Source organism: Hydra viridissima, unplaced genomic scaffold (assembly GCF_058129835.1).
Source record: "Hydra viridissima isolate aposymbiotic clone 2 unplaced genomic scaffold, HvirCarnegie_v1 scaffold_22, whole genome shotgun sequence".
NCBI classification, from domain to species: domain Eukaryota; kingdom Metazoa; phylum Cnidaria; class Hydrozoa; order Anthoathecata; family Hydridae; genus Hydra; species Hydra viridissima.
In genome coordinates, this window is record NW_028324321.1 from 272,196 (window position 1) to 287,084 (window position 14,889).

Sequence of the window (14,889 nt, forward strand, 5' to 3'; positions counted from 1 at the left end):
TTTTCTTGTAAACAATCTTATTTACCACCACCTTACAATAATTTGATACTTTTGTTATAGTACTGAGTGGTTATATTAAATTTAGGTTATATAGATTTTCTTTAGATTTAAAAAATTAAAATATGAATGCCCAATTTTAATATAAATACTATCCTAAAAAAATGTTCCACATTCATTTTGAAAATGAAACATAGCTATAATTAAATAAATCATACAGTATTTACTGCAAACTCCTTTAAGAATAATTTTTAATAGATTTACGTATGGTTTTGTAAAATGCAACACCCCCATCACTTTTCGTTAAGAAAACAGTTTTCGGATGTTGGTGTAATAATAAGCAATTTAATATTTACATTCATTTTGAAAATTAAAGAACCCCCTTACGTCTTATTACAACATTTGGTGATAAAGTAATTTAGCTTAGAAAGTGAAGTGATAAAGTTGAATCTATTTTTTAAAAGTCGAGTCTAAAACCAAATAATGAAGCACTGGCTGAACTCTCCTTTTAAAACTTGTTAAAATTTTTGATAATAAATTAGGTGAGCTAAATAGGATTGTGCATATTTTTACTTTAAAAGTATGGTGAATCATAAAGTTACTAGAATTATAATTTTAATTGATTTAAGTGAAGGTTCTAAAGTTGTAAATTCTTTCAAGATGCAGTCTTTCACAACTGCGTCTATTCAATCAGCAAATTCGGCGGACGGTCAAGGCTTGTTGGTTTTTAATTTGAAAGCGTTGCTCGGTGCCGGTGGATTATTAATCGTCGTTAATCACCGCAATATAGACATCAACCATGGCACAGTGGGCCAGAATTCACTTTTACTGGACAAAATTCGTAACTAATTTAATATTAGAGCTATATTCACTAAAATTAGTATGAGTACTAATATGATGTCTGTGCTTTTTATGAAGGTAATATTTTTTTATTTCGTTGCTATGGATACCTTTATTTTGCTTAGCAACAACCTATTTTGTTATCTGCAGATATTTTATAAGTGCTATATTCACTAAATTTTGGCATGAGTACCAAAATGAGATCACACTTCTTACAAAAGTGATAATTTTTTAAATTTAGTTGCTATGGATACTTATATTGCTTAGTTACTGGATACTCTCCTTAGTTACAAAGTAGTAAATTGATATTTGAATATTTTATCGGATTTTTGACCCACCTATATTGAATAACAATTGAGTATTTAGGTAAATAATGTTTTAGGAATAATAAAAGCAAAAAATAGTGCAAGAAAACATTGTCAATTTTAAATTGCATCAAAAAATTATAAAACAATAATATCGTTTGAACCTTCCCATCAATCATTGTAAGTTCAATAATACAATTCACTTCAATAGAAGATCTGCAAACCTCTAATAAAATCATACCCAAGCTTTCTATCTCACTTTTAATGTACTGATCTTCTTCAATCACAGATTCCTTGGATTCCATTTTGTATGCAAATCTTATGGGTCTACAATAGGCTGTGGAGGACGACTTTTGATTTCTCCAAATAGGCACCTTTTCGTTGCTGTTGTTAAATCCAGTCAAATCCAATGGTACTAGACAAGTAATAAATAATGATTCTTCACGCTTTAAATCTCTGTTAATGTCGGGTTCTGATAAAACTTGTTTATAAATGCTTTAGCCAGTAGCACCATCAAAACTAGCCTTACACGTTAGTGTCATTGTTTTTATTGTTTTGTCGTTCAATATCAAGTGCCTTAGCACAGGTGCCCGAACTGCACAGATTCTTATCAAAGTATGAATTGTTAAATCTTTTAAAGGAACTGAAGCTGAATAGTCCTCCACTGTTATGTTTGCAGGATTACATTTTAATTTTGCATCTCTGACATCATTGTAAGCAGGGTAGATGTTATATTCTTTCTCCAAGGCTCCACTTCTAATTAATTGATAGGAAGCTTTTGTCAGACTTGCATCATATATTAAAGCCAGTGCTTCGTCTGCTGAATATTTAGTTGCTTTATCTGTATTTGAAATATTTAAAATGTTCTTGGCAGCAATAACAATAAATTCATCTCTAAATTTTTTATTAGCAGCAAAAAATAATTCATTGGATGAATGAGATTCAATTAAACAAGATACACGCCGTTTTTTAGTTTTATTAGAACTATTATCAAATGCAACTGGTTTTCGAACACGTCTTCTTGCAGTTGGTTCATTGTCTTTTTTTCTGACAATTAAATATTCATTAAGCCAGTTTACAAACTTCTTTTCAAAATTTTTGACAGTATAGTTTGCAGATTTCCACTTTTTTTTATACAAGTAAACAAATCGTTGAACAGCATGTCTAAAATCAACGTCTTTAAAATCAGCAAATTTTGGCTGAATAAATTTTAATATATCTTCAGTAATATTTTGTTTTGAAATACTAAGATTGTTTTTTTGGAGAAAATTATGAATGTCTAAGTTTAATAAAACCATATCTAAATAATTATTGTAACAAGTATTTTGTATTTAAAAGTTTAATGTTATAATATATATGCCGCCTGGACTACTAATATTTGTTAATAATTAAGTTACTACAAGTGTTAGTAATTAAAATTAAAAGTAATTAAATTACTGTTAGTGTTAGTAATTAAATTACTAACAACTACCAAAAATATGTTGCTGCTATGCTATGCAAAGTAAGGTATCCATACTAACCAAAAAAAATAATCTCATAAGAATTGTGAATCTCATTTTAATACATACCCCCAATATTGTGTACTTAGCGCAAGAAAAATACTTTTAAAACAACGTTAATGTAAAAATGAGTTGTTGCTATGCAAAATTTAGTACCATAGCAACTAAGTTAAAACATATATAAAATCTGAAAGGGGATTTAAGGGGACGAGCAATCAATTAAAACTCGATTGAAGCATCATATAAATCAAATAAATATAGGACAGCACATGGCAAATTGTGGTAATTATTAGTTATAGTGCGGCAAAAAAAAAATTTCGTAAGGAATTTTTTTTTTTAATCTGTGATTTTCAAAGTATAACTGAGATAGCATGCTATGACAAATTTATTTCACACATTGGTTTTTCTTATCTCTTAATACTCTAGAATAACATGTACTAATTTTTTGTTTCAAAAACGTAGATGTAACTGAAATATAACACAACGTTGATGTCACCGTTAATTACTTATTTATAATTTTTTTTTTTTTTTTAATTTCAATATTCAAATGCTTAGAGTCCTGGTAACTAAGGGATTTAATATAAATAAGTTATCAATAAATTTCTCCTCATATATATAGATACTAAAATTAAATAAGTTTTCAAGATTAGACAACTAAAATTTTTCCCATTTTGTCCACCTACTGGCCCACTGTGCATGGTAAAAAAATATCGCAGTAATCACTCTGTGAATAAAATGAAATATTATTTTAATTTTAACTGAGAGTCGTTTCGAGGCTATCCCAGTTCAAACAATCATGCACTCTTTAGTTCTTGAGGACTTTATTTCTGTGGCGGTGAACACAACCACAGATTGCTACTCAAATTTCCTATGTACATCCAAAAAGACAATTTCAATCATTCACTAAACTACCGACGTTAAGATAACTGAAGAGTCAGTAAGCATCATGTAGTCGGACTGGCAGAGGACCGCTTATTAGTCAGTCTGAATTACAAATGGGTGAAGCTACCCAACTTAGCAGATGAAATTATTTTAAAAAATCTTAAAAAAGTAAGAGGAAAGTTTCACAATCGCATTCATCAGCCTCATTTTTCCCATGATCCCGCAATTGTTATCACCAAACACCTGAGTACATATTCAGGAACAAATCCCCCTAAAACGCAGTCTTACTCATTCCTTAGATGAACGTTTAAACCCTTATTAAAATACATTAACTTAATGATTTGATTTAATTAACATATCTTAAATAGTTTTTTTGAGTTCGGATAGAGGTGACAGATTTCAGATGACTGTGGCAGATTTTTGAAGGACCGTTGCCGATGCTGTGTACAACTCAGATGTTGCTAAACACATCCACCACTATGGACGGCTGCTAACTCGTATGCATAATCGAAGCCGCCGCACAGTGACTCAAAACAGCAAAAAAATGGTAATAAACCCCTCACAACTTTTCTATAAATTAAGTGCCCTTTTTTAAATAATATTAAATTGCAATAATTTTTTATTTCAAAAGTATAAATAATTGTTTCATAAAACTTTTGTTTTGTATTTTATAGTTAAAAGAAGTAAAAAAATTTGATATTATTTTCAAAGAAATCTGAAAAATGTGAGATTTTTATTTAACTAAAATAGAGTATTTTTAATTTAAATAAAAGTGTATATTTTTTTTAAAGATAATCTTTTGGCTCTATATATTTCAAATTTACTCAAAAGAAAAAAAAGTCTGATTTTTTTGTTTAAATTTAAAGACTTTTCTAAAAAAAAGGTTGCAAGAAATTGTATTTTTTCTGTTTATATATCAGCTAAAAAAATGTTCCACCGAGTTCCAAAAATATATACATTTTTTCTAGTTAATTAACATTTCTACTTTAAAATTATAAAGGGATTACTGCGGTCTCCTGCGGTATTGGAAGTTATTAAAGAAATAAAAATGTTGATAAACACTTTAAAACCTCGTTTTCCGCCATTTTTAAAAGTATTTATTTGATAAGTACAACATGTTTGAAAAAGCTTAACTGAACAACTTTAGTATTTCCTGTAATATAAAGTTAACTTAGTAATATAGTGTTATTACAGGATGTAACAATGTGACAATTGTTAAAGCCATTACAAAATAAAATTTTAAACAGTGTAAAGTAAAAAAATACATAATGTAATTTAAAATGTTTCTGATTTATTAGTTTTATTATATTGATGGTTCTTAAAAACAATAACAATGAAAAGATTAGATCTTATCCCAAAGATGCGTGAACTAGGAGTGGATAAATTAAGATTATGGAAGGATTTACTTAATGAAATAAAAAATACTGAAGAAGTTCGCAAAGAAAACTTAAAGTAAATTATGATACATTTATACAAAAAGAAAATCGTTGGCTTCAAAGAAATCTTATGAACAATAAAAATAGTCATTTTGGTTCTGGAAGGCCCCATAAGCAATTGAGTGTTCTTGGAGAGCAAAGCAAAAGAAAAAAAAATTAAAAGAACTAGCCACTAAACATCATGAAGCTCTATTTTTAGCTTCTGCAAAAAGTGCAAATGCTGCTGGAGAAAAAAAAAAGCTTCTTTTTTAAAAAACAATATGTCTGATGTTTTAGAGATAGAAAAAGTTGATAAAACTTTGGATAAAACCTTTCCCATCATTATGAGTGTAGAGGAAGCTCTTGCATTAAAAATGAACACTGATCTCAGCGATAAACAATATCAAATGATCAGAAACTCAGCTCTTGTTCACAATGTACATATTTATCCTACCTTGCACGATATTTTGGTGGAAAAATTGAAATGTTATCCTGAGAATATACATTTTTCTGAAATTTCTGCAAAGTGTACTCTTCAAAGCATGTTAGATCACACTGTGAGTAGAATAACTGAAATGATTGATATGCCTTATTGTGGTCAAGGTAACGAAATATTTGGAGTTTTATATGGAAAGATTGGTTTTGATGGAGCATCAAGCCAAAGTGTTTATAAACAGAAATACTTTGAGACAAGCATCACAAGTATAGAACTTAAGAGTGAAGAAAATCTTTTTAGTACAGCTTTTGTGCCTTTATTGCTCAAAGTAAAAGATGGCGAAATTTGGAAAAATGCAAATCCTTCAAGTTGTCACTTTTGTAGACCTCTTCATCTACAATATAAAAAAGAGAGTCCAATTTTATCCAGAGAAGAAGAATCAGATCTAAAAAATCAAATAAATACCTTAAAGACGTTTTGCAAAGTTTTTGATATTGCAGGAAGAAAGGTGACCTTTAATATCAGCTATAGAGTTGATCTTACAATGTTTGATAATAAAGTAGTTAATGCACTTACAGAGACAAAATCCACTCAATCCTGCAATGTTTGCAATGCTAAACCCAACGAAACGAACAATATTGGTTTATTAAAAGCAAAAACTGAGAATGAGTCAGCCTTGGGGCTTGGAATTTCAGCTTTGCATTGCTGGATAAAATGCTTGGAATTTATTCTTCATTTGAGTTATAAAATTGAAATTAAAAAGTATAAGCCAAAAACAATTGAGGAAAAATTATCTGTAGACTTAAAAAAAAAACAGATTCAGGTACTCTTCAGAGAACGGTTAAGCTTATATGTTGACATGCCTAAAACTGGGTCTGGAAATACCAATGACGGCAATACTGCCAGAAGAGCATTTAAAAATAGTAAAGCTCTTTCTGAAATTACTAAAGTTGATTGTGATATAATTGAAAGATTGCATAATATTCTCATAACCATATCTTGTGGATATTCTATTAACATCAATGAATTAGATTTATACTGCACTGAAACAGCTAAACGTATAGTGAGTTTGTACAACTGGTATGTTATGCCTCCCACTGTACATAAACTGCTGCTTCATAGTTCTTCCATATCACATAAATTACCTTTGCCAGTCGGGGTATATTCGGAAGATGCACTGGAGAGTTTAAATAAACAGATAAGAAATTCTAGACTTAAGCACACGGCAAAAATTTCAAGGTTAAAGACAATGATGAATCAGATGCACTACCTTCTACTAAGATCAGATCCAAAAGTATCAAGCATATCTTTTAGAAAACATAAGAGCTATCGAGGAAAACCGTTACCAGATGAAGTTATTAAATTAATTGTAATGTAAATAATAAAATGAATGTAATAAATAGTTTTTTTTTCTCTATGTATCAACCTCCTTTAAAAACCATTTTTATAAAAATATCAAGTAGAGTAATATATCAAGATAATGTGTTTGTCTTGAAGATTCTAAAACTTGAAAAAAAAAATTTTTGTACGCGTATAGTCACCTTAAACGCGCGTATACGCGCATAAGCGCGCGTTATACGCGCATAAGCGCGCGTTATACGCGTCGAAGCTACGCATAAAAAAAAAATTATTAATAAATTTTAAATCTTTGACCCAAAAATTATTATTTTGATATATAACATTATTGATTTACAATTTATGTCAAATTTCATTTAATTTTTACCGTTTTTTGATCGTTCTGAGTCACTGTGCGCCGTTTTCAACAAGTAGCAAAAATTTATCGTAAGCATAATCGAAGCCATAAAAACCATAACATGAATTCCATCGTGACGGAATCACCGATTTGAGCTTATTTTCCACATTTATGTTATAAAAATAAAAAAACTGTAATGTGCATATTGTTATTCCATATGATATATGTGTTTGTCACACATTGGCCTGAAATACTAATACCAAAAAACTATAAATACATAATAATCATATAATATTAATATAATAATATGCGTGACGGAATCACCAATTTATGGACAAGCATTTTATGGTATATTATTATAGTAACACATTTCTGCTCTCCTATTTAAATTTGCTTAACTTCACAAGTGTATGTGTGTGTTAAAATACATACCATTTGCAAATAATTAGAAACAATCATAAATTATTTAATAGATAATACTATATTTATATTAAAGTATGTGTGACGGAATCACATAAATGGTGTGACGGAATCACCTATTAGCCATACTAACAAACACCTACTGTCTACTCACTGTAATATTTCAAAAGGCGAGTCAATAACATGACTACAGAACAGTTAACCATTCTTAATCAAATTAGACAATTAGCATTCATTCAATTAATTAATTAACTATTTTATTTATTAACTATTTAAGCTTTAGGAATAATACTGACAGCATCCACAGTCGGTGGCGTAGAACCAGCATCCACAGTCGGTGGCGTAGAAATAAAATCCATGCTAGGTGTTATAGAAGTTAAAGCTGGAGTGATAGTTTCTGTTGTAGTTTTAATCATAACATGCTGTTTTACATTCACAGCATTTGTGTACATCTTACACTTAACGCTGTTCTGTTGCGGAATAACACAATGAACAGTTTGTGTACCTGGAACAGCCGGTACATCACCCCACAAAATATCAGCATTCAGCTCATTGCATTTGGTTTCAATTTTATTAGGTGAAATGACAGTAACATTTATATTGCTCTGTACAGATTTAACAGCAGCAGAAAATGATAAAGCATCTCGTATTACAAACTTTCTGGATAACACTTGACGATGGGCAATTCGCTTCGCATTGCCACCTAGCGCATCATTTGGCCCTTTGCCATGACTGGTTGCAAAGTAATTCCACTGTAGCTGTAGATCAGAAACTTCCTTCAATTTTATAGACAGAATAAATACAAATTTACTTTTGTACTGACTACTTGGTCCATCGGTCCATATCTGCACAGTATCAACTGTGGGTAAAGACAGCTTGATAAACTCGAGAATTTTCGCAGTATATGCGGTGACGGAATGTTTTTCATGATCACGACAGTCTGAAACAAATATTTTTGAAATTATTTCAGAGCGATGCCAAATCATAATCGTGTATACAGTTATTTGTTTTTTTTTCCAGTGTACTGACTGGATCTCGTCCTGAAAAGTCGCAGTATAGTTTTCTGCGAAATCCATCTGCAAGATACAAGATGTACTGTCAGGCAACTGTGCGTCAGCTTTCTGTGATTCGTAAGATATCGCTTGTTGACGTTTTATGTAAACATGTTGTAGAAAGGCAATAAGCTGAGATAAGATCAAATCAATTGCATCTTGAACACTACCTTCCTGCAACTCTTTTACTAAATAACTATCATTGTCCTGATTCCACTGATACCAGGTCACTGAATCATCAGTATTCTCAAGTTTACTGGTGAAATTTTCAGTAAAAAGTCGAAAATCTTTGCACATACCGCATTTGTTAAACATGCAAGCTTCTTGCTGTGAATTACATACACAATTTGATACAAATTCATTTGAATACGTCGGAAATATTTGTGGATATTGACGATGTAAACAGTCCAGTAACAAAATAATGTTGCTATGGTATTTGCATCCGCATACGTTTTGTGGCATATCACTGGTTAAAAGTACGTTCTCTGGACGCATCGAGGCAAACTTGGATTTTTTGATAATGTAATTTGGAAATTCAGATTTAAAAGTCTGGTATGCTTCAGCAACAGTCATTACAAGATGACGTTTTTGCATTTTAATTTTGCCGCTATTTGAATAAACTGTAACGACGTCTGCCTTTCCGGGCATTACTCGTGATATACTATCATTATTATAAAAGTTAGTAACGCATGAGTAATCTGCTGTTGTCATTAATGAAGGACCCTTTACTTCAATATTCAAAATATCACTGGCCAATTTTCGAACTACGGCTGCTTTTTTTCGAGGACTTTTGGGAAGAGCGTTTTCCACTCTCCTTCTTGCTTTTCCAAAGGACGATAACGATTTGTAAGGAAGTTCATTTTCGATTGCAGTAAAAGGTGTAGCCAAGGAATGAGATTTATTAACACGCCATTTACGAGTGGCCAGCTTTGCTCGCTTTTTAAAACCAGCTGCCTTTTCGTCGTCCATTTCTGAGCGCCGTCTCTTCTTTCGTAAACAATCGTTTGCTCTAGCGGCTTCGAGCATAGTAGAGTTTTCTTTAACTTTTGCACGGTGTATTCGCTGTCTTTCGACAGCACTCTTTGGTGGCATAATGTTTTAATTAATAATTAATAAATTATATCTACAATAGAAAATTGATGCGGCATAGTTGTAAAGAACAATCCTAATAGTAGATATATTTATTGGCAAATAATATAAAGGTAAAACATTAGAAAACTCCGTACAAATTAAGCATGTAATATTGAAATTAAAAGTGTGTGATTCCGTCACGATATTGCGTGATTCCGTCACGATATTGCGTGATTCCGTCACGCACATTAAACATTTATTCGAATAAACAATATATCCAATATTCATACAATTTATTCCAAATTTTAAATATTAAGATAATGTGTAGTTATTTACTTTGATGTTTGCCAGAAACAATAATAAAATAAAGTTTTGTAATTATTTCGTGACGGAATCACAGAAAATCAATGAAATACAATATCGATTTAAATTCAATTAAATTATTAAATTTACCTAATAGTTTCTAAAAGCTAATTTTACATATTTACTGTACAACATTTCTTCTTTAAAATGATACCATTCTTACCTGTTGATGTATTTTATAACATTAAATAATTAAAGATATATTGTTGTTGCATTTTCCACAAAAAATTCCCAGGCAATTTGTAAACATACCTCGGCTTCACTAATTACCATAAACATTAATTAGCGAACTTATTTATTCATTTATTTAATATTTTCTTGTGATTAGATACATATTAAAGCTAATTACGCCATAAATATACTGTAAAAAATTAGTTTATAAAATCAAGTTAAGGTTACGATTAGGCTGTGACAATTCCCGTTTTCCGGGAAACGAAAGCGGGAATTTTCGGGAACGGGATTCATTTCCCGGACTTGGAAAAAAACGGGAACGGGAATTCCCGTTCCCGTATTTTAAAAAGCGGGAACGGGAAAATCCCGTTCCTGTTCCCGTTTTTCACCTGGAACGTCTAATATTTCCTGTATTACTTTTCCTGGTATTTTTCCTGGTTTTTTTTCCTGCTTTTTTTTTTCCTGCTTTTTTTTTTCTTTTTTTTTCCTGGTTATATAATTTGTTTTTTTTTTTTTGTGGTTTATTTTGGTTTAGGTGTTTGTTTGTTTTTGGATTCTTTTTTATTTTTTTTTTTTATTTTTTTTATTTTTTATTTTTTAAATTTATTAACTTAACAACAGAAGATTTAGGAAATTACAAAGAATAAATCATGATACTACAAAAAAGAATAAGAATAAAGAAGAATAAAAAATAGTAATAGAATAGAAAAAAAAGAAAAAATAGAAGTATGGAACTGTTCAAGCAAAACCTGGCCAGTCAGTGACGCCTAACCTGTCCAACTCTCTGAAATTCTCCTTCATATAGACTAACATTTCAATGTTTCCTATATTAAGGTTGGTCCTTCGTTCGGAGATGTTCCCAGCAGTGGAGAATACTCGTTCAGAGGTTGCCGATGCGGCAGGGACACATAGGATTTTCCTTGCAAACCTTGACATAAATGGAAACTTCTAACGATTAGTCTTCCACCACTCCAGGACATTGGAATTACGAGGGACAACTGGTTCCTTAACATAGACATCTACCTCACAATTGACCTCTACCATCATAGTTGACTCTGGACCACGTTTTGTGGGGTTGGGTCCATAAGACTCACGCAACATTGCAGCCATTGGATCATCCTCATCCTCATCTATCACCAAAGGGGGTGTTGGAGTGCCAGTTGGGGAACTTCCATCACCATGAGTCAACATAAGGAGTCCTTGAACAACTAAATCCCGTGTGGCGTTGTACTTGTCGTACTTCTTGAGAGCAACACCTTTGTACCTTGGATCCATAAAATGTGCGACAGCATACTCAACTGTGTTTACACCACAGTCGGGGAACCTCGCATCCAACTCAGCCTTCAACGCCCAACCTACTTCACCTACTATCTCATTTGGCGGGGAGCGGGTCAAAGTGTTCAATTTTGCAGAAATTGAAATAAGTTCAGGAATGACGACGTTGAGTGTGGGACCTTTATCAGAACTAGCAAGATCAGAGAAACACTGAAAAAGTTGGAGGACATTGGCAAGGGCAGAAATGACTAGCTTATCACCCATTGATGGAAGAAATTCGTCCAAAGAAGTGTCATTCTCCACCATTGTTTGCAACGAATCATAAAGATCAAGAACTGACTCAAGTTGTCTGAGGTCAGAATTCCAACGAGTGACAACACGCTGCACAAGTGTGGTACGATTGCAATTAGCTGCTATTGCAATTCGTTTGAGGACAGCAGTAGCCTTGGCGGAATGTGAAAAATGACCAACCGAACGAGACACCTTCTTACTTATTATGGACCAACCTTTGCATTTCTCTAGTGCTTTGGTGACGATGAGATGAATAATGTGGTCGACACATCGGAGGCCAGTGTTGATTTCAGGACAAATATTAACCGCTTTAACCACCGGAGCACCACCATCTGTAATGGCCCACCTAAACACATTCCTACCAAACTCAAAGCTGTCTATGATAACCGAAAGTTTTGAACAAATATTTTCAGCTGTATGTGACTCTGGGAAGGACTCGAGACGAAGCATGAAACGTTTCATAGCAAAATGTTTGTCAATGTAGTGCAGCGTCAGACTTTGAAAGGAAGCATTTGTCTTTGAAGTCCAGATGTCGCTCGTGAACCCAACACCGTCCATATCAGGCTTGTCCTGGTTAATTAGTGTTAAAACCTTCTTCTTCATGAAAGCATATAACCTAGGAATATATTTACGGGACACCTGACGGGCTGATACTGGATTGTACTGACCCTTGGTTGCCTGTCGCATCATTCGAAGAAAAGAGGGATGATCGACAATCCTAAAAGATTGATCACTTTCGACAACAAACCTAGTAACCTCCGTAACAAGACGCACATTTTCAAAATGATCAACAGGCCACTGAGGACGCATACCAAGCTTAGGAACCTTTGGAGAAGGAGCACCAGCAGGAGTGCTAGAAGGTCGCTTTCGCGCAGGAGTACCCCTACCTCTTGAAGGACCGGGTTGAGGATTTTCAATATCGGAGTCGTCATCAGAAGGATCATTTATTAGAAGACTAAGAGACTCAGTATTCTCTCTCTCGTAATCCATATACAACCTCGGGTGAAGAGAACGAAGATGTCGAATCAAAGCAGTCGTACTGAAGAAGATAGTCTTTAAAACTTTATCACACTCAGAACACTTTGCCTCACTCTCATCGATCTTGATGAAGTAGTTCCAAATAAGAGATCGCTTACCCATCTTAGACAAAAAAGAAGATAATAGCAACCAAATAAAGCAAAAAAAGGACAGCAATGAAGATAACAACCAAAGAAAGCAAAGCAATGAAGATATCAACCAAAAAAAGCAAAGAAAAGATAGAAAATTAGAAATAAACAGTAAACTTACTTGCACACACAGGGGAGCTTTAATAAAAGCTATGTACCTCAAAAAAAAAAAGGAAAAAAGGTTAATTCTAACTAATAACTTATATTCAAAGGAAAATAAGGTAATTAACAAGAAAGATATCAAAGGTACTAAGAAAGTTAGTAAAGAAAAGACGCAAGTTAGCAAAGAAAAGAAGAAATTAGCAAAGAAAAGAAGAAATTAGTAAAGAAAAGACGAAAGTTAGTAAAGAAAAGACGAAAGTTAGTAAAGAAAAGAAGAAGTTAGTAAAGAAAAGAAAAAAGTTAATAAAGAAAAGAAGAAATTAGTAAAGAAACGAAGAAATTAGTAAAGAAACGAAGAAAGTTAGTAAAGAAACGAAGAAAGTTAGTAAAGGAAAGAAGAAAGTTAGTAAAGAAAAGACGAAAGTTAGTAAAGAAAAGAAGAAGTTAGTAAAGAAAAGAAAAAAGTTAATAAAGAAAAGAAGAAATTAGTAAAGAAACGAAGAAATTAGTAAAGAAACGAAGAAAGTTAGTAAGGAAAAGAAGAAAGTTAGCAAAGAAAAGAAGAAAGTTAGCAAAGAAACGAAGACAGTAAACTACTTAAAAAAATTATAATTAGGCCTTAAACCTAATTATAATTTTAAATTATTATAATATTTATATATATTTACCTTATAGTTATAGTAGTTTGTTCCTAGTATTAGTACCAAATTTATAACATAAATCTTAAAATCTTAAAATAAACGGGAATATATGCGCGCGAATCATAAAATAGCGGGAATCGCGTAAAAAAGCGGGAAACTTGGTAAAAAGCGGGAAACTTGGTAAAAAGCGGGAAACTTGTAAAAATATGGCTTTTCCCGTATTTCTTATATTATATTATAATATATAAATATATATATGAATTAGAATTATATTTCATTATATTTTATTACTTTTTTAATAATTTTAAAAAGAGCATTTTAGTTTGTTCAGTTATTCCCAGTGGGTTGGTCTTTTGACATTTCTTCAAAATTCAAAGTGGAAATTAAAGTCTACACTTGGATATAATGCCCATGGGGCTAATTTCCACTTTGAATTTTGAAGAAATGTCAAAAGACAAACCCAATGGAAATAACTGAACAAACTAAAATGTTCTTTTTAAAGATTTTTAAAAATGTAATAAAATAAATATATATTTTTAAAATGATGATGATAATGATAATGAAAATATTATATATTATATATTATAATATAATAATTACGGGAAAACCCCGTAACATCGAATGACGTACGGGAACGAGAACGGGAATTTCCTGTTCCCGTATTTTATTTATAACGGGAACAGGATCCCGTTCCCGTATTTTAAATACCAAAAGCAGGAACAGGATCCCGCTCCCGTAGTTCCCGTAAATACGGGAACTTGGCGCACTCTAGTTACGATTTTCGTGGAATTCATCATTAATGTTTTTAATTGAAATAGTCTGGTGTACAATTTAACCAAGGAAATTAGAAGTTATTTGGAGAAAAAAAAAAAAAAAACCTTCAAGTATGAGCATCAACAAACGAAAATTACCAAGGTAATACTAATGTATATGTTTGTGTGTTTTTTCCGTTCAATTCCTAAATACATCCGTAATTGGATTCATGAACCCCCTAATTACAGAAGAAAATAAGCAGCATTTTTTTAAATGAAAGTATTAGGAAATTTTTCAAGTCCGTTCCATTCGTTCAGTTACTTAATTTTGAGTGATTTTTGTCCTTAATTAGAGATTTCTATTATATACATATATATATATATATATATATATATATATATATATATATATATATATATATATATATATATATATATATATATATAATTTATTTACCCATGCTATATGTTTATAACTTTTATCTTAAGCAATAAGTTAAAAGTTTAAAATTAAAAGT

The 14,889-nt window shown here is 31.6% G+C and overlaps 1 protein-coding gene across 1 annotated transcript; it reads right to left on the minus strand.

Annotated features, from left to right (window-relative positions):
• Window positions 1-4,815: 4,815 nt before the first annotated feature.
• Window positions 4,816-9,691, minus strand: LOC149876303 (uncharacterized). Its single transcript, XM_090075579.1, has one exon. The coding sequence runs from the start codon at window positions 9,629-9,631 to the stop codon at window positions 7,760-7,762; it is 1,872 nt and encodes a 623-aa protein (XP_089931705.1). The 5' UTR covers window positions 9,632-9,691; the 3' UTR covers window positions 4,816-7,759.
• Window positions 9,692-14,889: the final 5,198 nt, after the last annotated feature.

Bases quoted from the DNA above. Each gene is read 5' to 3' on its own strand.
- LOC149876303 (XM_090075579.1), bottom strand. From the start codon at position 9,631: ATGCCACCAAAGAGTGCTGTCGAAAGACAGCGAATACACCGTGCAAAA.